At 42.8% G+C, this 27,224-nt stretch overlaps 1 protein-coding gene across 2 annotated transcripts in view; it reads right to left on the bottom strand.

Annotated features, from left to right (window-relative positions):
• The window catches only part of COL4A2 (collagen type IV alpha 2 chain), a 226,292-nt gene that overhangs the window by 167,079 nt on the left and 31,989 nt on the right, over positions 1-27,224 (bottom strand). For both annotated transcript variants that reach the window (XM_038392087.2, XM_038392098.2), the window contains exon 4: positions 6,748-6,828. In XM_038392087.2, the coding sequence (XP_038248015.1) occupies positions 6,748-6,828 (81 nt within the window). The remainder of the gene's footprint in view (positions 1-6,747; positions 6,829-27,224) is intronic.

The raw sequence follows: 27,224 nt of genomic DNA, 5'->3' as shown, positions 1-27,224 counted from the left end.
TCCACATCTCCGTTCTGTTTTTTAAAAAGGACCAATTCACACAGTAGTTTATATTCTAAAACTAGTCTTTGAGAGCTAGCAAATATACAAATTATTTACAACATAAGAACATAAGAATGGCCATACTGGGTCAGACCAATGGTCCATCTAGCCTAGTATCCTGTCTTCCGACAGTGGTCAATGCCAGGTGCATCAGAGGCAATGAACAAAACAGGGCAATTATCGAGTGATCCATCCCCTGTAATCCACTCCCAGCTTCAGGCAGTCAGAGGTTTAGGACACCAAGAGCATGGGGTTGTATCCCTGAGCATCTTGGCTAACAACCATTGATGGACCTAGCCTCCATGAACTTATTAAATTCTTTTTTGAACCAAGTTGTATTACTGGCCTTCACAACATCTCCTGGCAATGAGTTCCACAGGCTGACTGTGCATTGTGTAAAGTACTACTTTCTTAGATTTGTTTTACGTCTGCTACCTATTAAATTCATTGCTGACCCATGGTTTTTGAGTTTTGTGAAGGGGTAAAAACTTCCTTATTTACTTTCTCATCACCATTCATGATTTTATAGACCTTTGTCATATCCCCTCCCCTTAGTTGTCTCTTTTCCAAGCTGAACAGCTCCAGTCGTTTTTAAAATCATTCCTCATAAGGAAGTAGTTCCACACCCATAATTTTTATCACCCTTTTGCCCTTTTCAGTACCTTTTCCAATCCTAATGTATCTTTTTTGAGATGGGGTGACCAGAACTGCACACAGTATTCAAGGTGTGGGAGTATCATGGATTTTTTTATATCTATATCTATATCAGAGTGTGTGTGTGTGTGTGTGTGTGTGTGTGTGTGTGTATACACACATACACACACACACACACTCTAATTCTGTGCAATGTTGCTTACATTCAAACTATGGAACCAGCCCTGCAGCCCTTACCTACCTGAGTAACCTTTATTAAGGGCCAAATCCAGAGGGGTGTTGCCCACTCACTCAGAGATAGAACTGAACACCTCCTAATAGGTGCTAAAGGCCCTCAAGATCTATAAAAATCAATGGAACTGACTCCATCACTCACCCTACTAGCTGACAGATTCACTGTTCTATAGGAACATTGCTGTGGTGAAAGGTTATAGTAATGGAGAGAGAGAGAGGTGATTTCTCAGATAGCAAGATCTAACTGTACAGAGATCTCTGAATATCAGGATGGAGACCTTGAACTGGGTTCAGTACTCCTTGCAAAGAACAGAGCCCTGGGTTCACAACAGTGTGTGGTGCTAAACAAACAGGCTGCTGCGTTGTGTAGGTATTAGTGCTTTATGAAAACATGTGGCTTCATTCCTATTTATAGTCCTAAACATACTTTAAACTATTGGTTTCTTTAAACGAGTGGGCTAACTCACCAACCCCTATACCAAAGAACATCTCCAGCCATAGGACTTCAATCCCTTTTCTTCCAAGTGTTAGTTTTAGTTCTTCAACAGATCACTCATATCCTTTCCCTCTGATCTGGGGCCTTCTGCAAGACCCCATCTAATCTCTACGGGGTTACACTCCACAGGCCATCTGCCTGGGAAACAGGACAAGCCCCTCTGCTCCCTTCTCCTTCCCGGCCTTTGCCTTGCAGGACTACTTCCACTAGTCATCCACTTAAGAGTCTCTCATAAACTGGGGTCTTCCTCTAACCTGAGGACTCCTGTTTACTACAGATCAACTGAGCTTTTGCTGGCTTTTACGAGGACCAGGTGATCTTCAGGCTATCACCTCATCCCTATCCTCACAGTCATAGCTGAGAGTTAGCTGATTAGTCAAGTGGAGCTGAGTCCAATTATCTTGAAGAGCTGGACACCCTGTGATAGTTCCTATGCAAAGAATATCCATACCTAGTTGACACACAGTCTGACTGCACTCAGACTTCCAAAGGACCAGCCCACAGAGAAAAAGGAGAAGGGAATAAAGGAGTAAACACTCCAAAAAATTTAGAGGAACTGGCTCAATCAAAGTTCCCTTTATCCTCCCTTCAAAGATCCAAATTATGAGGCCAGACAGGAAGCAGTCTGACCCGCAAGAGCCACAATTTTGAGCTTTCACTCATTTAAGAATAAAATGTACATTTGATTACGAATTGAAAATGTAATCCTGAGCCATGCCCTGCAACCTTTAAACTGAAATGTTTGAATCAGACCTGTCACAATGGGGAGGTGGTAGACGGGACCCATGCCCAAATCCACAAAAGAACTTGTGTGCCTAACGTGACAGTTAGATGCCTAAATCCAAAATTTAGGGCCACTAATATCCTGAAACCCCCTGCTCATGTGTAAATGCCTAAAATCCCTCCGCACCTACAATTTTTCTGCAAAGTCTCTGAGACACCTAAGTTTCTGCCTCTGGGCACACACACAGCTGTCTCTGGGAGGCATCCAGACAGCTCTCTCTCACCTCAGCTCTCTCTCAATCCAATGCGACCCTCAAACCAGGAGAAGAGAACTGGGGCAACACCTCTCCTCTTCAAGGGCCAATCCAATAGGTGTGCTCAGAGCACACCTATCTTCACACAAAAAAGCTGGGAGAGGAGGCCTCCCTTACAACCTTTAATCCAATGGTTGGGACTAAGAGACCCTGGTTCCATTTCCCCATCTGCCTGAGGGGCAGAAAGGATTTGAACAGTGGCCTGCCCCCCCTCCAAGGGGAGTGCCATAGCCCCTGGACTATAGCACTCTCACTCGCCCAGTGCATATTTAATTATTCATACAAAGTTTATGGCTTCAACAGGAGAGCTCGAAAGACACCCATTCAGAATACCCCATAGTCCACTGGTTAGGGAAACCCCTGTTCCGACTGCTTCTTCTCATAGAGCAGAGGAAATAATTGAACTGGAGTCTCCCATATTCTAGATGAATGCCCTAATCACTGGGCTAAAGGTTATAACGGAGGCCTCTTTAACCTTCTCCTCCCTCTCCCAGCCATTTTATGTGGAGTTAGGTGAGTGCTGTGCTGTTCTTGCAAGAAATGGCTTAGACATCTGACTCCTGGAGAGACTTCACTACCGTGGATCCCAAACAGAGATAGGCATCTTGATCTAACCTGGATTTGGATGCCTAACTCCCAAAGAGGGGTACAACTTAAGACACACCTATCTTGTTGGCATCTACTATTGGTTAGCCTAGGCAGCTCCTCGCCTAGTGTGCTGGCTTTTGTGAATTGCATTCTCAGGTGACTCTCTTCCCCCATGCATTGTATAGGGAACCTAGGCACCTCATCAAGGTTTGTGGATTCCACAAGGTGGCTAGGTGCCTAAAAGTGAGGATTTGCAATGCCTAAGTTCCTGTACGGATCTGGGCCCCACTACCTTCACAATCACCTCCTGTGCAGCCCCAGAAGCAGCTCTGATGTGAGAAAAGAGCACTCTGAGCAGCTGGTGTCTCTTCCCTTTAAGCTGCTCAGCAGGAAGTCCGCTGGTATTACAAGGGAATGAGGATAGTGGCTCTTGCTGGTTCTTTATCTGCTTCCCTACAAGTCTGCAGGAGCTCATCTGACTGTCTTTGACCCTAGGGTAGCCCTTAAAGTATGGCTTCTGCCCTCACATGGCCACCTGGAGCAGCCATGAGAGAAGAAAAGGAGGAAAAGCTGAAAACCAGCAATCAGTGATGGCTCCTTGGTTCTTTGCACAAGATCTGCCAGTGGTTGCTCTAACTTGTGCCACCTGGCAATAGTTTCATAGGAACCATACACCACAACCAATAGGCAGCATGCTCAGGCAACTCCTCCCCATATTTGGCATGGTCGGGGGGATGGAGACCCAGAGCTCCCAACTGTCATCCATGTCACATGATATTCATGCCTCTGGCAGCCCGTCACTCATTCCTGCAACTCAGCTGGATCCTCATTCATCAAGCCAGATGGTTAGCAGGAGCTGTCCTAGCTCCTCTGAGTCACTAGGGGCACCTACTCTTCAGGAAGCCTTTCTGGCACCTGCTCTCTTACATCTGCTCCTGGGCAGGTACCAGTACTAAGCAGCATAGAGGCTCAGGGTGGAGGAAGGGAGGAGTTGATTGTGGCAGGCGCTACAAAGTAAGGCAGAAAGGGCTGAAACTTTATATATGTAAAATTAATGACAAGTTTCCCTTTAGATCTTGCCAGCCAGCACAGATATTTTCACAATTATTTGTAAAGTTGTTAATGTACTGATGAATTAACTTCAGTCAGAAGTTTTTGATGTATAGTCATTAGCAGCACTCCAAAGGAGTGGTACTGTTTCTCTGGCTTAAAAGACTTCTTATTAAGAAAGAGTTCTCCACCAAATTCTAAATTGTACCCAGTGGCAGCTATGCTAATTAGCATCAGAGCTTCATGTTTTCTTTATCCAATTGTTTGTTGACTGCGCTGAATTCCAAATGCCCTTCAAAGTGAGGCTGATTATGCTAGCCACAGTTAGTCACAGGGCAAGCCGACTCCATGCAACTTCTCCAGACCTCGTTGTGAATGATAACTAATAGGCAACATGCCTATTGTGCATGTAGTGAGTCACCTTAAGAACAGAAAATGAGCATTGGGCCAGTTTATACTGAGGATTTGTTTGAACAAATATTCCCTCTGAGGACTATCATGAGAGCAAACTCTATGTCAATTTAACCAGAGTCTCTAGTGGCAAAAAGTTGTTGCTTAAACCAGATGTACAGCTGAGCCTGTGACAGCCAAAGAGGCCAACAAAAACTAAATGCATCCAGTGCACACAGTGTCAAAGTGATGTTTTACAGAACTAAAAATAATTTTATAAATGTGTTGTGAAGTTCTTTGAATAAAATACCCTTTTTCCATTAGTCACACATTTCTAATTAAAACTGAACTATAAATAACAAAATAAATAAGGAAAGTATGTTTTGTAATAGATCTTCCTTGGCTTTTAGTGTTTGCTTACCTATGATCTAATGGGATCAGGAGCATGCTCAACTCTCAATTAAGTCAAAGGAAGTTGAGGGTAGTGAGTATTGCAGAACTGTCCTAATTTGATAGTTTTCATAAATTAATTTATAGTGGGCTTCCACTCATTAGGGCACATTAGTGAGTTTCTACTTTGCTATTTTAATATTTTCAAGTTTCTGCCCTACACAGTTGTTTGTTTGGTTGCTCTTTTCTCCTCTTGAATAGATTCAGCAACGTGTGAAATAAGGGTTGGTCAGCCAATACAAAAATGCAAAATGTTTTAGTCACAGTAGTTGGCAGTATTTCAGCAAGTAACTCTTTCCACCATTTCTAATGGGTATAAGAAATCTGATACTTGGCTTGTGTCACAAAGATGATAATAAGCAAAATTACAAAGGAAAAAAAATACAATCCACCCGATTTCATTAATCCTTTTACCACCACTAAAAGTTTTATCCTACAGTGCACCAAAAAGGATGTGCAGGGAAGATGCACACCTGCTGAGCGAAGCATGCTGACTGAATAGGTATAGAGGCTATTGCAGAGAGAGTAATGTGCACCAATTAAGTCAGTGGCCCCTGCTCCCAAATCAGCTTCAAATGGAGCAGGATCTAGCCATTGTAATTAAAAGCACTTAATGACTTTGCACATATCCCCTTCCATATGGGGGCTCAATATCCAAAAGGCCTCTGGGGGCATGGTGACTGAACGTGACTACTACACTGTTCTTCCGTCCTAATCCACAATATGGTAAAGAGAAGTTCTCCTGATGATGATATAGACAATCAGTACTTCTGCTATGAGCGGGAGTATTGCTGGTAATGTGTTGCTTCATCATCTGCCTCCCAGGACAGCAAGTAGCAACACCCTATGCAGGGGAGACCCTACATCTTGTGTGGCCTGCCTCCCTTCCTCTTCTACTGTCATGCAGGGTGAAGCCCAAGGACTGTAACAAGAAATTGAAGTGGCAAAAACTGAGTGGAAAGTGGAAAAAGGGAGCTCACATGGGATTCAAGACAGCAGCAAGGGCGTGTGGCCTGCCTCTCTTAACCTTTTCTTAGCAGTAGGGGGCAGAAAGGGCTGAATTACTTTATCAGATGTAGCAGAGTCTGCCATTTAGGGCTCCTAAATCATGCAGGATTGGATGTGCACCCTTGCACAGGTTAGGAGCTTTGCATGGCAACTGCATCATCCTGCAATCCTTTTCTTGCCCCCCTCAAAACACTGCTCCAGCCACTTCTGCTTCGTGCCAATGCATTCCACGCAGTCCCAAATGGCTCCCCTCCTGTGGAAGTTCTAAATCCCACAAGTCTGATATTCTTCTGCTTTAATGCAAATAATGAGGACTGAGTATACATTTACCCCCATGCCCAATTTTTAAAAACATTTCAATAAAACTGAAGGTTACTGAATGGTTTTATAATTGCTTAACATTGCCATATGATCCTGGGCAGCTTTGCCTCATAAAAAGCCAGAGAGAAGTGGTGTGCCATATAACTTAGTTCTAATACGCTGCATAATGAAAGAGACCTTTGATAATAATCCTGTAATCCTCCACGCAAGTGCCATGTACTGCGTTTTGTTCCAGAATGTTTCTTTCTTAATTAAATCTTAGTTTCAGATGTGCATTTAGTTGCTTCATTCAAACAATCTAAAACTGCTATAGGAACTATAGTGAAGTAAAATAATAAGTTCTTTTTCAGCAAGAGTATTATTTAACATACATAACTCCTACAACCTGATCCAAAGTTCACTGATGTCAGTGGGTTTTGGATCTGGCCTCTACAGTGCAACATACAAGTGTCTGGATAGGAAGACATTAGTACTTACACGACCCCCTTTTTCAGGGAAACATTCACATCCCCTACTACAGTCTCTTCCTCCACATGGTCCTGTGTAAGATTTTCCACCCTGAAAACAGAACACACACAAAAATGTTATATAATGTCAGCTACAGTACATAGGAGAAAATAGCAAAACATATACTTGGAATGGTAAGCTCACTGGGAGTTGTTCCAAGCAAAGACTAGGCCTTCTTAATCCATTCTTTTCAAAGAGGAGGATTAGTAGATTTCCAGTTCCTAGTTATTCACATTTTAGCAAAAACCATAACAGCCTAAAAAAGCATTGAGTCTAAATTTTAAGAAATTTCAAAACTGTCATTAGGGGATTAACACTACGAACTACTGTGACAAGATTTTCTACATGGATATAGACTTTCTAAATGTTGTTATAACTCCACAAGTTTTATTGCATGCAATAATTTAGATTCCCAAAGCAAACACGCACATTTGTTGTGAGGCTCTCATGGCTCTCATACATTTGAGTTCCTTTTTTGTTAGTTTTAGGGCATACAAGATTTAAATTAATTTGGATTCAAAGTTTTCCCCAAGTTTGATGAAACCTGATAGCTAAATTGATAAAATGTGTCTTAGGAACTGAAATTGTGTCTTCAGCTTCCCAAAAGATTTCATATTTGTTTCAGAAAATAATCTCCCAGACATAATACTCCCTCACTTCATTCACGGAATTCTGCACCATTTGAGAAGGAGAATATGTTTAGACTATACCATACAGGAGTGACTAAGTCATGGCCATTTTGTAATCACTAACATTTTGTTCAGGTCTGTTCACATTTTAGTTAACTGACCAGCCAGATACAAACTCACAACATTATCTGAGATATGCACTTACTTTTTAAAATAACCTGTTTCTATGTGATTATCCCCCGTAGACGGAATGTGTACTTCCCTGTTAGCTCATGGGCTTTCATTTCCAGATATATTTCTCCCCTCCCCTGAAACTCAAAGTGACTGTATAGCAGCAGTTCCATTCATTGTAATGGTTTCAGAGGGGTAGCCATGTTAGTCTGTATCAGAAAAAACAACAAGGAGTCCTTGTAGCACCTTAGAGACTAAAGAATTTATTTGGGCATAAGCTTTCATGGGTTATAACCCACTTCATCAGATGCATGGAGTGAAAAATACAGTAGGCAAGTATAAATATACAGCACATGAAAAGATGGGAGTTGCCTTACCAAGTGCGAGGGTCAGTGCTAACGAGGCCAATTCAGTTAGGGTGGATGTGGCCCATTCCCAACAGTTGACAAGAAGCGGTGAATACCAACCGAGGGAAAATTACTTTTTGTAGCGCTAACGAGGCGATGCATCTGATGAAGTGGGTCATAGCCCACGAAAGCTTATGCCCAGATAAATTTGTTAGTCTCTAAGGTGTCACAAGGACTCCTCATTCATTTTAATGGGACTCCACTTTGGTGTAGGGTCCTTGGCTAGCATATTCCAATGCAAGACAGAAGACTTTGTTATGGAGCAAAGAATTAAGTGGTTCAGCCATTAATAGAAATTCTTTCTGAATTTTCAGAGATCTGTTTCAATTGATAAATACCTAAGCTGTACATATCCTAAGCTAAGAGCAACTGATTGATAAATGCAATTATTTAAATGTGTGTGATTTCAATTATGCCTACTGGGAAAACAAAACAACAAAGAGTTTTTCTTTTAATTGGTGGTGTGGGTTTGAATTTGGTAAACATTATTGCTAAAAAGAAAATTCACTGGAAATTTGGAAGCTGGTATGTTTGTTTACTTGTGGGGAAAATGCAGTTGTTTACACGTGTATTGGAAAATGTTCAGGGGCTCTGGTTTATGTGACATCCTTCCCTCCAGCTTTTAATTTGAAAGTTGTAACAATACTCACAGCTAAAGTGGTGACACCAATTGTTTGTTTCCATAATTTTAGGAAGTTTTTAATTTCCTTTTCCTCTTTTTTATGTCCTTTAAGTATAAAAATTCTTGGGATAACCAAAAGAAAAATCTGGAAGGTTTATCTAGAAGGTAGAGAATCCAATGGGAAAATGTTTGAGACTGACCCTAATTTTCCATTCTGGATTATGGTTGGGCTCTTCTTGCCTGGGTTTGGCTTTTTGTACTTCTGAGTTTTAGAGGTAACATTTTCCACTTTTCCATCTATAAATGTTTATAATTCACTGATGTAGTGTTACTGCATTGTCATTTATTTTGAAATTATTATGAAATTGTAACATAAGGGGTTTTTCCCCCAATGTTTAAGTGTAAATTTGTTAAAAAATTCTTGTTAAAATGTTACATAAACAATGAGAAAGCATTCAAGTTAGAGTATGACATAAGACATTGTCATTCAAAAAGCCCTAAACTCTAGGGACAAAAGTTTAGAGATATACAAAGTATTTTTTATTTGATTTCTATAATTTTTGAGAAAAATGTATTTAATTGTTTATGTGAATAAACGTGACTTATTGAAAACTGAGCTGAATATCTTAAAACTGTGTTAACAATTAAATGACATTTCAGGAGCTTGTGCAATTAAATTGAAGGTAAGAACCAAAGCTGTAGCTTAAAATTCAAGAAGTCTGCTGAAGAACAATCTGAGGTCAGAGGTGGCATTAATCTCTCATATCTTGGTGATAGTCTAGGACAATGGTTCTCAACACGGATCTGAGGGCTGCTGGAGGGCCATGAGCAGGTTTCAGGGGGCTGCCAAGCAGGGCCAGTGTTAGACTTGCTAAGATCTGGGGCTGAAAGCTGAAGCCCCACTGTGTGGGGCTGAAGCCCAAGGCTCCCAGCCCTGCCACCTGGGGCAGAAGCTTGAGCAACTTAGCTTTGTGGGGACCCCTCTGGTGTGGGGCCCCAGGCACGTGCCCTGCTTGCTACACCCCATTGCTGGTCCTGGCTTTTATATGCAGAAAAACAGTTGTGGCACTACCCAGCCATAGAGGTTTTTTAGCATGTTGGGGGGGCCTCAGAAAGAAAAAGGTTTAGAATCCCTGGTCTAGGAAGTTTCTTGCAATTTCTTGTCATTAAATAGCCAACTATCATCTTAAGGCAACCATATTCTTTTGAAATCCTAAGTCTTGTTACAGTGAAGATTAATTACAGAAAGTGCTTTGAGATCTTCAGGTGAAAGGTATTACACCATAAGTGCAGGGTGTTTTTATTCGTACAAATATATTCACTCAATAGCCAAGAGATAGTTCTTTTTACAGTGTCTAAACACAATCAGACCAAGGTACAGTGAGAATTATAGTTTGCATTAAAGTTAAATCATTTATTGATCAAGTTTTATTGTTTTGTTATTACTACTAATCCTTCAGCTCTTCATTGTTTAAACTGATTCTAAGTCATTTTCTTCATCACTAATCATTAGCTATCATATGCATTACACATTAATGACTTTGGCTTTGCACAGTTATATCATTGGAAGGTTGATTTATTTGAGCACTATTCTTCAACTCTACATTGAGCTCTGTTAAGATACTCACATGAGTAAGGGCTCAGTGTAAGGACTGCAATATCAGACCTAATGAATACGCAAAAACAATGACAGACTGGAGATATAGACTGGGTTAGTATGTACTGGATATTAGACACACAAATAATTCCCCATGATATGCTGAAAACCATTTTAAAATAAGTAATTTAAGGTTAGAGTGATCTTTTCCTTATACTATATGCAGAGTAAGCAGTGAAATTCTTTTGGAGTGTATTTTGCTCTCCTTAAGTGCAGGTGATTCCTACTAATGTCAATGGGAGTTACATGTGTTTGGAGAGGAGAATGGAGTTAATGTGTAACATTTTGCTACAGATGAAGATAGACTTTACTATTTATGAACAAATAAGAGAGAATGTGAAACTGCCAGTAATGTCTGTGAACCTTGTTCATAAAACTTTAGCATATTTAATATTAATCATTTATATAATCATTAATCATATTTATGTAAAAATGAAAGTATAAAGCTCATGTGTCCCAAAACAAAGAATATTTTGTCCTCTCTGTTCTCAAACGTTTTGTCCCAAGACAGGTTTCAGAGTAGCAGCCGTATTAGTCTGTATTCGCAAAAAGAAAAGAAATACTTGTGGCATCTTAGAGACTAACAAATTTATTTGAGCATAAGCTTTCGTGAGCTACAGCTCACTTCATCGGATGCATTCAATGGAAAATACAGTGGGGAGATTTATATACACAGAGAACATGAAACAATGGGTTTACCATACACACTGTAACCAGAGTGATCACTTAAAGTGACAGAGTAGCAGCCGTGTTAATCTGTATTCGCAAAAAAGAAAAGGAGTACTTGTGCCACTTGTGGAGTACTCCTTTTCTTTTTCACTTAAGGTGAGCTATTACCAGCAAGAGAGCGGGGCCGGGGGCAACTTTTGTAGTGATAATCAAGGTGGGCCATTTCCAGCAGTTGACAAGAACGTCTGAGGAACACTGAGGGATGGTGGGGGGGAATAAACATGGGGAAATAGTTTTACTTTGTGTAATGACCTATACACTCCCAGTTTCTATTCAAGCCTAAGTAAATTGTATCCAGTTTGCAAATTAATTCCAATTCAGCAGTCTCTCGCTGAAGTCTGTTTTACTCTGTATTACAAGTGTAATCACTCAAAAATGGCTTTATTAAAAAAGAATACACCTTGTGTCCTGTGCATGCCAAATTATTCTCCTAGCAAAATGTATAAACAAATTATTCAAAATCAGCCTGGAGAGTGTTGCTGGTTGGGTGCCACGGATTACACCAGCACTGATCTGCTTGTCATCAGGTTGACCTTTGCAGGCAGTCATGCCACAGGGACTGTCGGGGTGTGATGGGAAGCAGTCACCTGAAGCTCTGGCTGCCTTCAATCCAGTAGCGACTAAGAGTACTGGTCAGTAAGTCTTCTATGAAGTCAAAGCTTAAGACCTTAATTGGCCTGGATTTCCAGAGGATGGGGAGATGTAGATTGGCAGCTGTCTGAGAGGAAGGAAAGCATGTGGGTGTGGATGTACTCTCCAAATATTCTGAAAATTATTTGGCTAAAACAGTCTCTTTTTTTACCTAAGAAAGCCTGGCCTTTTTTTATTTGATGCATGATTACCATAACTTCAGCGCTTGACCTACATATCAAGGGCCAAATTCTGTATGTTTACAATTCCCATTGAAACTTAAGGGGAGCAACATGTGTCTCTCTCATTGGAAAGAAACTGGAACCTACATTTGTACACATTTGGGGAAGGACTTTTCACAAAGAACAGACACAGCCCTGGCCACCAGCCATATTTATAAAGCAGGTGGTTTTGAAAAACTGTTCTGTGTATTCTTTACAATATATGCAAAATGACAGTACACCCTTCTGAATATTAAGATTCAATCATATGTTCACTATCATGTAGATCTGATTATTAGTTTTTCCTAATGTAGGCCAATGTGAAAATATTCTTTGATCCAGAGCTACATTGATCAAGGGGGGTGTGTATGTGTGGGGAACCATACTCTCTCTCCAGCACAGCTATGCAGCAAAAGCTCTGTGCAGACACAACTAAGCCAAAAGCACAGTGCTTTTGTTGGTGAAGCTAATGTCATTCAGGGAGACGGTGTTACTCTGTTGGCAGAAAAATTCCTTCTGTTGGTATGCTGGATCTGCCCTGGGGACTAAGCCAGGATAGCTCTGCAGACATAGGCTTTGTAGTGTATGAATGAATGAGCAGTTTGGTTAGGTGCTGATTCTGGCTCCCTCTGTGTAGATGTGCAAAGAGGGATAGACCACCACTGTTTGTACTCCTTGAGTGAAAGGGAAGCTATAATGTTACCTATGGTTCTAACAAGCCCAAAAGGGGCTGACAAGGTGGAGGCGTAGCCAGCCAAATGCCTGCCTGCCCAGCTTTCAGCACACACTGTAACACTAGCAATGTAGATTAGGTGTGCTGCATCTCCCAAAAAGAAATTATAAGAATCTTTCTCTAAACAGGGTCTGATGGACAGATGACTGGCAATTGCTACTAGGGAGGGGCACTTTTACAGAGCATTTAGTAGCCTATGAAAGCCACAAGAGAGCTGATAATATTCATTGTTTGGAGGCTGTATGCAGGACGGGCTCCAGGCCCCAGTGTTCAAAGCAGGTGCTTGGGGCGGCAGTCAGAAAGGCGTGGCAGTGTTTCCACGGCGGCGGCAATTTGGCGGCGGCTTCTCCATTCCGCCGTCCGCAGCGGCAATTCGGTGGAGACAGGTTTTTTCACTACTTGGGGAGGCAAAAACGGAAGAGCTGGCCCTGGCTGTATGGTTTACTTTCATTAAAAAGTTAGATTTGGCAATTATGCCATAATAATCTCTCAATATTTGGAGAATTATTTACTTTTGCTGCCTCAATTTATAAAGCATTCTTGTCCCAGACTTTAGGTAGAATTGAGTAACAAACATATATGGCAGTCTTCTTATACGAGATTTGTGATTTCCATAAGAATTTTTACGTTGCATGGCTTTCATCCTAAATACATATTTATAAAACAAACCAGACAGAATCCAGAAGGCGCTGTTGTGACACATTCGGCTTAGTAAGACCTTTAAAAATGTCAGCCACACAATAAATTTTAAAAACTGCCTAGTTAAAAATGCCTAGTATAGATACTTGAGAAACTCTACAGGGGATCTCACCCATAGACAACAAAAGGTTGTATGCAAGCAGCATACTCCATAGTATTCTTTCCCCTTCTGTGTCCCTGAAGAAGCCACTATGTGGACACTCCAGAGTTATGAGAAGCTGCATTCTGCTGAATTGTCCCTTATAGGGAGATGATTACATATTAACTTAAAATGGGTGCTAAAAACATAAACAGGAAAATACATGTACGTTAAAATATGATGTAAACCAATGTAAAAAGCCAATCAACACAGTAAAAATTTAAAACTTCTAATTTATCTTTGCTATTTAAGTTACTTATTTCTGAAGGATATGTGATGCGATGGGAGAAAGAGACCTAGGGAGCAGTCCTTGGGCTCTGCATAAGAGTACCAGCTTTCTGAAGAAACCTTTAGATAAAGAGGACTTTCTTAGAATGCTGGGGTATCCACAGACAGGAGAATAACATCCCCAGTAACTTCTGTATTTGGGGAGGGGTCTGGTCAACAGAACAATCTGGAGCTGATTCTTCTGCCTTTAGGACACATTTTTGATTTATACTGTGACAGGGTCGGGCTCGATGGCTACAGGAGGGTAATCCTACTGGGATCCGGGAAGTGGGCAGGCGAAGCCCGTCCACTGCTAAAGGATCCCCCCAGCCTAGAAGGGGGATCCACAGGACCTAGATTCCCAATAATTCCGGGGGACAACTAATGAAATAATAGAGACAGGAGTGTGGTCAAAGGGTTAAACGAAGGGAACCGGACGGGGACACCGAGCAGAGAACCCTGGACGTCGCCCACTGCTCCTCAAAGGCATCAAGGGAGTCAGAGGACGCCGCCCAGAGGAACTCTGCCCGGATACGTGAACGGACTGAGGATCAGAAATAGGCCCCACAGTCACAGGAGACTCCATCGGCCAACCTCCTCACTCTGGTTTTATAGATGGCCATTTTAACTAGGGCCAGGAGGAGGTTGACCAGGAGATCCCGTGACTTTGTGGGGCCACGGATAGGGAGTGCATAAATAAGAAGGTGAGGGGAAAAGTGCAACCAAAAGCATAATAAAATATTGGTGAGGAGCTGGAATAGGGGCTGCAGCCTGGCACACTCCAGGTATATATGTGCCAGGGTTTCCCTCACGCTGCAAAAGGGGCAGGTGTCTGGGATTGAGGTGAACCGCGCAAAGAACATGCCCGTGCTCACAGCTCCGTGAAGGAGCCGCCAACTGACATCCCTGGTGGGCCTCGGAACTAAGGTGGAATATAGGCTGGCCCACCGGGGCTCCTCACCCTCCAAAGGTGGCAGGAGGTCCCGCCATTTTGTATCAGGGTGGGACACGAAGGTGAGGGCGTGAAGGGTGTGGAGCACAAGCGTGTATAGATGTTTTCTTGGCGCGGTTTGAAAGCAGATCGGCTGCATCTCGTGCAGCCGCCCTACAGTGAAGGGATGAGGGGGTCAGTTGGGTCCATGGGGCAGGGGCAGGGGTCCAATTAAAAGGTCTGGCGGGTCTCTATAGGAGAGTAATAGAAGGCAGATATATTAGCTCCAGGCTAAGTAGGTTCCTTTTCCCTGGGTAAGGTAACAGGGAAGGTTCCAGAACAATCAGGAACCTTCTGGAGACAATTAAGACAGGTTGATTAGAACCAATCAAGAAACTGCTAGAACCAATTAAGGCAGGCTAATCATGGCACCTGGGTTTTAAAAAGGAGCTCACTTCAGTGTGTGTGTGTGTGTGTGTGTGAGAGAGAGAGAGAGAGAGAGAGAGAGAGAGGGGGGGGGGGGGGGGAAGGAGCTGGAAGCAAGAGGCACTAGGAGCTGAGAGTGAGAATGCATACTGTTGGAGGACTGAGGAATACAAGCATCATCAGAAACCAAGAGGAAGGTCCTATGGTGAGGATAAAGAAGGTGTTGGGAGGAGGCCATGGGGAAGTAGCCCAGGGAGTTGTAGCTGTTGCACAGCTGTTCAGGAGGCACTCTAGACAGCTGCATACCACAGGGCCCTGGGCTGGAATCCAGAGTAGAGGGCGGGCCCGGGTTCCCCCCCAAATCCTCCCAACTCCTGGTCAGACACAGGAGGAGTTGACCTGGACTGTGGGGTTATGAAAATGGCCAAACTTAGGGTTGCTGTGAAGCTCCAAGGCGAGCAAATCCGCCAATAAGCGCAAGACCCACCAAGGTAGAGGAGGAACTTTGTCACAACACCCTTCTAGCAAAAGGTCATGGTTTACCAGAGGGCCCGATTTGGCCCATAAGGCCTGGTTCTCCACTAATTTGCACCATGTGCAGTCATTTGTACCTATGCTAATGCGTGCAAAGTGGGGGTAAAATGCTACCGTTCTGACTTGGTAGCATTTTGCACTCACATTGCACAGGTGTAAGTGACTATGCAAGGTGTAAGGCAGTGGAGACTGCAAGCCCATGGTATGTACAGTAACACTGTACATACAGTGATCTGGAGCCAAATTTTTTCCACAATGGAATGAGTTAGAGACAGTCAGCCCAGCCTTTAATCTGAATTTGGCTTTTGTCCAATGTTTTATATTATAGGTGTATATTCCCCCTGCCTCCGCTTACAGAAAGCAGTTTGTTTACGTACTGGTAGCACAGAATAAAGTCTGTAGAGCACTCCACTCACTAAAGTATTAATTCCTATATTTAACTACTCTGTTTCCAAAGCCTTTTTTTCCATTAACTCTGGAAAGACATCCAAGCAATGATATCATTTGTTTCAAACAATAGAAACATAGGAAGTCTGGATCTTATTCCATGTATGGGGAAGTGTTTTTGAAGCATGTCTATTTATAAACCAATCCTGTATTTGACCTGTCTAGTGTACTCACCTACAAAATTTGGCAAATAGAGGGAGCTCTCAGTTAACCATATTAGTTCAGAACACATTAGTATAAGTGGTGGTCAACCTTGAAAGGTTTACGGGTTCAACTCTGGTTCAGATACACATCCAAAATTTCTGAAGCTCATCTGAACCTATTAGATTTCCAAAACCTGCCTGTGCAAACAAGGCTTTTGCTATTGAACAAGAAGCAGTGCAATTACACTGGTGCTAGTGATGATGAAAGCATTAAATGTAAGCCTGCTGCTGCTTTTACTACTCTATTACCTATACCTGCTCAGAGATGCGCTGGTGCTAGGGCAGTACTGTGAGGCTTTTCCAGGGGAGAAAACCCGGGTAGAATTTCTCCTGGCTGCTCCTTTTCCCCACCTACCTTTAACGTGTGCTTGTGTATGTGGGGTAAGTGTACAGTGTAAAGGGCACATGGTAAAGGTGCTCCCTAGAGACAGGGTTCCTGTTTGGCTGGGCAGTAAAAGATTTAGGTGAAGCAGCCTTGTCTACAGATCACTGCATATAAATGTTTATATGCTGTTCAGACTGTCCAGATGCACCATTAGCTGAAACATGTCCTCAGAGTTCAAAATTAGTTTACTAAATCAGAAGCCGTGGTATCAGGATATCACATGGATTCCATAAACTCATAATCCATGTAAATTGGCCATGGTGGACATAACTCCAAAGTAATTTAAGATGCTAGGATGAAATCATGATCCCACTGAAGTCAAGGGAGGTTTTACCATTTACTTGAAGGCGTCAACATTTCACCCCCAACAGGTATTTCTGATTTACATGCAAGTAACATCCCACCCATGTTTCATAAAATAAAGAGCTGTCAAGGTGGAAACATCTCTTTCTCATGGGTAGAATTACTGATAGCCTAATACAAATAGTAGTTTCCCCCTGCCCCACCTGTATTTTTATTTCCTCCAGATGTTATGACTTGCTTTCACTAGAGGAAAAGAAGGGAGTTGGAAAAGCTCTTCATGTTGTTCATTTGACAGAAGAGATGTCTCAGAATGCAGAAGAAATATCTGAAGTACTTTGAGGCAGGTGGAGCCTTGGCATTCCTGCTTATTATAAAACTATACAACGTTGTTTGCCAGTTAAGATCACTGAAGGAATGGCTGGGAGAGGCAGAATGTTTTACACCAGCCCATACTGAAAATGCAGTTTTCCTTTTTCAATTTTTTTCTTCTTCAGCTGACAATCTCTAACCTCACTTCCTTTTGGGTTTCTTCTGTACAGTTTTGCATTGTCAACACTTAAATCTGTGGCTACATTGAAAATTGGGAATGTTGGGAGAGGGTAAAATAAAATCTATTTAATATCAAAATTAATAAAGCAGTTAATGCTGTACAGGCTGTAGTATTCATTTTTAATAAACTCAGCTGAACTTTTTTTTTTTAAATTAGTCTGAAACAGCTTCAGACAATCCAATTTGTTGCTCTGGAGGGCCATAGAAATCTCAGGCCCTTGCTACAAAATTTAGGTGCAGATTGCCACACAGAGCACTTGAAACCTTGATTTTCTAAAAAGAGTATAAATTTAATTTATCCAGAATAGCTCATCACCCCACATGCAGTTGTAACCCCCAAGGAGATTACCTAGATTGCTGGGGATCTGTCTGCTGGCAGCTCAGGGAGAGGCACACTGTCCCTGGTAGGGAGGGGGAACCAAGGCAGACTTGGAATCTGCTCGGCAACCGATAGGGGTGAGAGGCCCTTCCCAAGGAGCTCAGGAAAGGGGAGAAGCCATTTTTTGAAGCAGTCTGGAGCCAGCCAGGGCAAGGGCAGGACTGGCTGTGTGGGGAGCTGGTGAGTCCTAGGCCTACATGCAGCGTTCCCCCTGAAAACTGGCCTCTAGGGACCTGAAAGCAGGATCCCTCAGCTGGGTTCTTCCTTCGCCACTGATGACTCCCAGTTTGTAGAGTTTTCTGGGAAACTTCCCCAGCCAGGCTGAGTTCGCCCTCCAGCTCCCTAGGTGAGACCATTCTCCACATGGTCAGCTCTGCTGTGGCTGCTAGTCCAGGGCTGCTGCCTGATTGGAGTGTGTCTGGGAGCTGGGCTAGGAGTCCACAGTTTGGATTTTAGTATAGTTGTGTAATCTGCACCTGGAGTCCTGCACCCCTTTGTGGTGAGGGGAAAATCCTGGGATCAAAAGCAGCCCGATTCCTGCCTGAAGAGGATCCCTGCCAGCAGAGAACAGCCCCTCTGCAGTGACCGAGGAGTCCAAAGTCATCTCTGAACCTGAGGATCATTCATGGAGTTTGTGAGCGTACCATCTTTTAGTTAATTGTTTTGGGGATCCCCTACTCTCTGAACTGTGTCCTCAAGCCAAGGAATATGGGTTTGGGGATTTTATAACCTGCTGCATATTAAACCTGTGGAGGGACTTACCACCTTCTCCCACTTGTAAGTCCTTTGGGCTTTTCTGAACCCAGTCAGCCACACTGCTAAACCACTGCAAAGAAAATATTGTGGTCATAGGTCATCAAGGGCCACAACAAAGTATGTGTATCAATGGGACACTAATCTTACGTTTGCTACATCAGGTCCTGTGACTGCGGAAAGGATTATCAGCATGGGCACCAGTGACCCTAAGAATAGTTTGTTTTACCCTGTTATGTTATATTTGTCTCCTGTTTAATATAATGACTATGTTGAATATATGGTATGTATTTGTTATTTCTTGGGAGTCTCCAACTATCTGGCAAGTAAGTTGGGGTTACCCTGAGCTTAGAATTTTCCTCCCAAGCTGCCCTGGTGACCATGCCAGGAAGAGTCGAGGGGGGGTGGAGGCACCACCAAATAAATTCATAGGGAAAAATAAAGAAAATATACCCTGCTGAGTGGGTGGTGGGATCCAGAAGAACCAAGACCTGTCCATCAAAACCTGTAAGCAGATTGGCATTAAAGAAGGTGGAGAGGGGGCAATACACAGTATTTACTTGTCACTCAGTTTCTGTTTTTACTTAGTTCTGCAGCTCAGTTACTTTCTAAAACATTGTAGAATTTAGGTCAACTAACTTTCCCAGAGACACACAGTGCCAGTGACTCAGTTTCGGACCCAAGACCTTCCTGCCTCTCCATCCTTTGCTCTAACCAACAGACAACAATTCACAAACATTGTCTGCATTCTGTAATAGGGCTTGTGGTTCAGCCTGCACACCAAAAATGCTCTTATCACAGTACAAACAATGAACATGCTGAGATTATAAACATCCAAATACTGAACTTCCTTCAAATGAATTAAGTGATGTCATCTGACCCTTCTTTCACATCCTTTTTTCATTATATTTCTGTCCTTGCAAACATAGCCTGCTCATTAGTCTAACAAAAATCAGGAAACGTTCATGCCTTGGAAGTAAAGAAAACAATATGAACCAGAATAAATTAATGAATAGACCTATATTTCCCAGCATATACTATAGATATAATAATGTTGAGTTTGATGCATTTGAAACTGACATGCAGTAGGCCACTCCTTGTTTGACAAGTTTAGAATCTTTAGCAAACATTTAGGTAGTGGTAAGCCTCATCTTATACCTCTTAGAGGTGCACGTTTCTGTATGAGCTGTATACCTAATGTGATTTATATCTTCATTTAAGAGGGGAGAATAGCCATGTAATGAAAAAGGACAGGGAGTCAGCTGATTAGAACTTAGAACATAGAACTTTTTATGTGACCTTCTACAAGTTACATAGGCCAAAACTCTCAAGCTGGGGTACCTAAAGTTCATAAAAGGAGCTCATTGATACTTTGTCAGTGATGATAGTGAAATACTTCAGGCTGTTGTACTGGAAGACTTCAACATTTATGCTGACAAGGTGACAGATGCCAAAACCCCCAAACTCATCTCACTTGTCTCGCACTTTCACAGGTCATCTCTAGTTCAGCTCAGACTGTCGTAATACTTTGGATCTAGTCTCTGAATTAGAGATGTCAATATCAAACAGCCACTGACTTGTACAAACCATCTGCTCATTAAGGCACTGATCAGAGCTCTCCCAGCTCCCTGGAAATAAGAAAGACCCATAATCTTGATAAGACCATGAAGACTCGGACTCCCATTGAGTTCCAAAGCCTGCTAGAGGACAGCAGCACTCCACATGCAGGAAAAGAAGTTGAGAATCTGGTGAAGCATTATCATTATTGTACAGCAACCTCAGTCATCAACACACTGGCTCCCAAATGGCTCCTCTTTGTCCCCATCACCTACACAGATCTGTTTTCTGACACCTTATGCCAGATGAAGAGAGGGGGTTGGCAACTTAAACACCAGTAGGGGAAGATAAAGTGTGAAATAGATAGGCTGAAGCAAAGAATTCCGCAGCCTATGGTGAGGCTGTATTACAGGCCAAAAGAACCCTCCTATCAGCCTCCACTGAAGATGCCAAATCATGCCCCAAAGAGCCATCCAGGGAGGTAATCCACTTCACCTATCCTGAGTGTCTACAGCCTACAGCAGAACCCAGTGACAAATATGGTGGGGAATTATCATCCTACTTCACTGAAAAGATCACATACATTCAGGAAGGCTTCTCAGACATCATGGATTCACTCCACCTATACCCACCAACCAACAGCCCATTCACATTCCAAGAGTCCAGTACATTGATTCATCAAGTAGCAATGAACATCCTAAAGGAGTCTTGACACAAGGGCTATGGATCCAACCTATGCCCTTTCTGGCTGGTGTAAGGAGTCATGAGCAACTAGTGCTATTCATTACCGAAACATTCAATGCCTCATTCAGGAAAGGAATCTTCCCTTCCTCCTACAAAACACACAATAGTGAATCTAACATGAAAGAAATGAGATAAACTTGTATCACAGGGGGCATCCATGGGGGGAGGAGGATAGGTGCCCCTGCTTGCCCAATGTGGGATTGATACAACCCATCACACAATTGTTGCGACTCTCAGCTGGGCCAAACAAACACAATCTGACTCCAACCCTCTGGGGAGGGCAAAGCAAACAAATAGTTTGTAGCTTCTCAGCCTCCTAGCTGGGGCATAGAACAACAAACAGGAATTTTGGTTCCTTGGGCAGAGCAAATGAACAGTTTATAGCCCCTAGGCCTCCTGGCAGGGGCAAACAATCACAAACAGGGCTTCAGCCCCCTGACTGGGGCAGAAATGAATGGTCTATGGCTGGGTCTCTGGCAGTAATACCCAACAGTCAGCACAGGGAGGAGGGAACCCGGGCTCACCCTACTCCACTGAGTTCCAACCTAGGGTCCTGTGATGCCAGCAAGCTCTCTGTTCAGGTCTTAAGTACTGGATCCCAATACATTCCCTGGGACACTTGCTACCCTTAAGTCCCTTGACAGCCCATCCTCCACAGGCAGTAGGTTGGCGTCCCCATTGGTCTCCATTACTGGTGTGCTCTACACAGTGTAGTCTAGGATACCCACCTCAGCAATCTGGAGGACTGAGTGTTCTTCAGTGGGACCCAGCATCACACATCCATCTGCCAGCCAGCCCCAACTGAGCTGGCCATCTTCCTATCTGCTCCCTCCACATGGAGCATGCGCAGCAGAGGTGCGGGGGCATGGTCTCTTGGGCCCAAAGTGACCGGTTAATTCCCCACTTCCCCAGTGCAGTATTGTCACATGCCTTCCCCTTCAAGCTAGGGTCTGGTGACAACCCTCCCCCTTCTTCTTCCCCTCCCACTCAGGGGAAGGGGCCAGCATTTGTGTGAGCCCTACCCGGATGGTGAAGTACTTTGAACTCATAGGGCTGGAGCGCGAGGTACCACCTCATAATCTGGGCATTGGTGTCTTTCATTTGAGTGAATCCCCCAAAGGGATGCGAGGTCTGTGATGAATTGGAAGCAGTTCCCCAGCAAATAGTAATGTAGTGCCTCAACTGTCCATTTCACTACCAGGGCCTTTTTTTTCCCCTATTGGGGAATATCTAGTTTCACAGGGAAATAACTTCCTACTTAGGTAAAGTATAGGGTGTTCCTCCCTATCCAGCTCCTGGGATAACACCGCTCCAAGGATCACATCAGAGGTGTCACTCTGGAGTATAATTGTTTCAAGAAGTCTGGGTGGAACAAGACTAGTTCTTGACTCATCTGATCCTTCAGAGTCTAGAAGGTGTGCTCTCAGTCTTTAGACCACTGTATTTTCCAGGGCTAGGAGCTTTTTGTCAGATCTGTAAGGGGCACTGCTAGAGTGACAAACTCAGGCACAAAGCACCTATATTAACCAGCCAGCCCAAGGAACTACCTCACTTGCCTTTTGGTCATGGTGGTGGTTGGGCAATCTCAGGGCCTAGATCTTATCCATGGGCAGGTGCCACTGACCCTGTCTCACCGTGTATACCAGGTACTTCACCTCCCTTTGTCCCAGCAATATGCAGATGCTCTACTTATCCTTCACCACATACACCCACACCACTACTGCCAAAATGGGACAGTACTTGGATGAGATCAGCTCATGGATGAAGAACAGCTGGCTGAAACTGAGCAAAACTCATGGGGATGCTGGGGAGCAGAGGGAACAGTCTAAAGAGTTTGAACCCATGGTGTAGTCTCCTTTGGCTGAAGGTTCACATCCTCACTTGGTCAATTCAGACTGTAGTTTCAGAGTACTCTTGCATCCCCCATGGACCCAAAGCTCTCACATAGAATACTCTTCTCAAAGATGATGCTATCATCTCTGGCTGGCTAGGACACTCCAATCCATCCTGGTGAATAATGACCAGACCTTGGTTACAGATGCCTTTACCATCTCCTCTCTGGACAGCAATGTGATTTATGCATGAAGCTATCTATCCTTATGAAGCTTCAACTAGTTCAGAACACTGCAGTGTGTCTCCTCAGGAACACAAGTTACCATGAGCACATCAGACCTATCCTCTGCTTTTTACGCTGACTTCCCATAGAACATTGAGTCATGTTCAAGGTCTTGGTACTTATCTTCAAAGCACTTAGGGTATGTCTACACAGCCCTCAGCAGCTAGCCTCTCAGCCTAGGCTGACAGACTTGGGTCAGTGGGGCTCATGCTAGTTGCTCTCAAAGTAGCTGTGTAGACATCAATTTGAAGTTGCAACTCAGGCTTGAGCTTAGGCTTGGAATCTTATGGAGGACATATGCCTTAGAGCCCAAGCTCCAGCCTAAGTCACAACTTCAAATCAATGTCTACACAGTTATTTTTAGAGTGCTAGCATGAGCCCCACTGACCCAAGTCTGTTGAACTGGCTAGGAGGCTTGTTGCCTGGGTTATGTCAATATATTCTCAATGGCCTGGGCCCAGCTTATTTATAAGATCACATTAACCTCTGGAATGAAGACCATGGTTAACACCTTTACTCCTTAGGGACTGTGAATTTTCTACCATATAGGTAAAGCTTTGCTGAGATCCAGTCCTCGACTGTGAAATGAATGCTCAAAGAAACTAAGGATCTTCTACTCTAAAGGCAAAGCACAAATTTTTTGACCTCACCTTCTCTAAGCACAGAGAGCTGAATATACATTTACAAAGAAACAAAACCCCAAAACAAAAGTCTGTGAAAACAGAACACTCCACTGCATGCACAACTCTCCCTATGGAGAAAGGATAAAAGAGAAAATGAATCACATGTGACAGATGTTAACCAGCTTGATGTAGACGTAGCCACAGGGCAGGTCTACACTACTGCTTAAATTGATATAACTTACATCACTCAGGAGTGTGAAAAAGACCTTTCCCTCTCCCCCCCCGAGTGATGCAAGTTACAGCGAGCTAAGGAGTGTCCAAACCAGCACTATGTCAGCGGGAGAGCTTCTGCCTCTTGGAGGTGGAGTAATTATGCTGATGGGAAAGCACTCTCCCATTGGCATAGAGTGTCTTCACCAGATGTGCTACCGTGGTGCAGCTGCATCAGAGCAACTGCACTGATGTAGTGCTTCTAGTGTAGATCTGCCCTTAGTGTCCTACTGGAAGGAATTCAGATTCTATGGTGATAATGATGGTATAACAGCTTATATAGAATTCACCTCTAATAGATACCATCTGAAATAAGTTGCAGATGTATGTAACTTTAACCCAGTTTTGGTCTTAAGTTTTCTGTGATTCAGTTTCCCCATTTTACAAATGGGGATAACAATATCTACATCACAAAGGCGGAATGAGACTCAGTTAATCAAGCCCTTGAGATCATTGACTAGAAAGTGAGAGAAGAGTAAAATAGTATTAAATTGTCTTTTATGTTTATTTTATGGTGTTTTATATAGAGTGATTTATTATGTACACAAAGTCAAATTCTTTTGGAATATGAAGACTTGCACAGAATGGCTTTTCTAGTAATGCTCAAAATCTTGTAACTATGCTTTTAAAAAAAAGAAAGTAATGCAATCAAATTCTCACTGAAACAACTGAGGTCTACACTGGGGCACAGGATTCTGTTTGCTGAATAAATAACTTTGTAAGATAGAGACAGAATTAATACAGACTAATCCCCTTCTTCCCCCCACCACTACCAAGTGAACAAACTCAGTTTAATCAGGATCCTTCAAGAATCTGTAAAAGCTTCTTTTTACTTGTGCATGATCCTGGGTCAGGCAAATATACCTCAGTAACTTTCACCATCCCAAGAACAACGGCATGTGGAGACTGATGCAAACACAGTCTCAGAATTTTAATCCAATTTTTCATTAGATGCTTCCCCCTGCCCTCATAGACAAGCACCCTCTTCCTCTTTATGGCTGCCAATAAAATAAACTTATCCACATCAGGAAAGAATTGACTCTTTTGAAGTCAGAGTCAAAGCTTCCTCTTGAGACAATCAGTAGGGGACACCATGAGAACGGAATAAGCATTACCCATGGATAATCTGTCATGTCTTTCCTCTTGTCAATTAGGGGCAGAAGTCTCAAATAAATTTCTGTACTTGGATCTCGTGACAATGAGAATAATGGATTTTAAGGCAACATAATTTGATAAACTTTTGATTCCCTAGATAAATTTTGCTACTTTTCATTCCTATAAAAATTCTCTCCGACAATTTATGTTTACGTAATGATGAAGAAGAAACCCATACAATGTTTGAATTGCTGAAAGCCTAAGGAATTACTTACATATGCCCTCTCAATTTATATATTTCCTCATGTAATTTTTCACTAAAATAGGTTTCCAATACATTATTGTAGTTTTAGCTTGCTAAGGCAGATGTTTTTCATGGGTAACTGTATTGATATAAACTGGAAATCAATTATCTATATGAGATTTTAGGCATATCCATACCACAAACTGTCAGTACCATTGTTTATAATCTAATGTGACTAAGAGCCACCTTCTTTGAGTGCTGAGTCCCTCCTGCAAGTCGCTAAGTGTCTGCAATTTGCATGATCCTAATTCCTTTCCACAATGGTGTGTGCAACAATTCCAAGAAAATCCCTACTGTTTTGCAGAGATCCCCAAACTCCCTCCTTCCTCACTATTCAGAAGTTCTGTTTGCTAAAGTATGCTAGCCAGGATTTTGGAACATGCTGGACAGAAGGGAGAGGGAATCAAGAAGTGCTAAAACAAGCATTCTGGGCATTCATTCTAAGCCACATCCTCTTTATCCTGTTAGTACTTACTATGCAGGAAAGAACATAATTTGTTTTCCAGCTGTGAAAAGGAATAGGTTTCTTCTGGCTTTTTCTCCCCTCTATTTAAAAGTGGTGTTTTTTTCTTCTTCCAGTGAAGAGCTTTCTTGGGTTTCTCTCAGGCTATTGCTTCTCAAAGCAGAATATTTCAGATTTGCTGATACCTTCTCACCTTAGGCAGTGAGCTTTGTTGCCGCAGTACAATCATTTGGACAGGGTTAGGCTATCTTACTCTAGTTCCCAATTCTTTATTCAGAAGTTGTTTTCTCTTCAGTCTTTACTCCTGTTGACCCAGACACATTATTTCCCCCACACCAACTATTTTTAATGATTCCTCCCTCCATATTCTCCCTCTCTCAAGGTATCATATGTAGGGTCAGTGATGAAAGTATAAGCCCCCAAAGTAGGATACTATCAGTATAGTGTTAATACTTATACAGATAGCATCAGGGAGTTTTAATTGTTAGCTGCCAGTTGGAACTGCTGGTTTGGTATCCCTGCAGAAGTTCCTTTTCCTCCTGGAAGTCATGTACTTCAGTAGCCAGGCAGGCTAAAATCCAGAGTCCAGCACACAACTGAAGTGGCTGGGCAGCATACTGGGCAGATGTGCATGTGGACAGGAATCTTCCTGCTAAGATATGGAGTGGCAGTGGAGCCACCCTGCAGAGCCCATTCCAACCCTTTTGCAGACCCTGCAGGAAAGAGGATTCCTGCAATGGCAGGTCCCTCTGGTGGCTTACTTGTGCACTGTGCCCTTCTGTCCCCTTATCATCAGAGTTTAGCTCCCAGCCCAAGTAGCTCTTTAGTCTGAACTGAGTGGTTTCCTCCCCAGACTCATCCAAGCCTCAAAGTTGCAAGGGAAAGAAAAAAATAAACCTCTTTGCGGTATCTTGGGACCTACTGCCTCAGGAAATGTTTAAATCTAGTACAAATAGTGTCATTTGGTGATACTTCATGGAAGTACATTGGGGATTAACTTGACCTCCCCTCTAGGGATCATAAATGAAGACATGGAAGCTCTGTAAAGAGGAGACAAAGAAGCTATAATTATATCTTCTTTAGAAGGATCTCTGTTTAAGAAAGACAGGCTCAAAATTAGTGATGGTTAAACTTCAAAAGGTCTGGAGTTAAGACAAGCACCCAAAACTCTGGATGCTTATCTGAACTCTCTGGCCCTCTTATGTCTGCAAAATTGGGCTAGAAATCTTGCCCAAGCAGGCTTTCTTGTGATCATTCCAGAACTTCCTGTCATGCTAGAAATACAAGACCAACTTTTCTGGGGGTATTTAATCACTTCTGAGCCTGGCTATCGCTCAGGTACAGAGAGGCATGAGCAAAAGAAAACTAATAATTTATGAAGTATTCACCACCATAACATTAACCAAACAGTTCAGAACCTTCCATTGCCTTGTCAGTAGCTAAGAATTACTCAGAGAATGG

The sequence above is a fragment of the Dermochelys coriacea genome, chromosome 1 (assembly GCF_009764565.3).
Source record: "Dermochelys coriacea isolate rDerCor1 chromosome 1, rDerCor1.pri.v4, whole genome shotgun sequence".
NCBI classification, from domain to species: domain Eukaryota; kingdom Metazoa; phylum Chordata; order Testudines; family Dermochelyidae; genus Dermochelys; species Dermochelys coriacea.
This window is presented reverse-complemented; position numbering and strand designations above follow the sequence as displayed.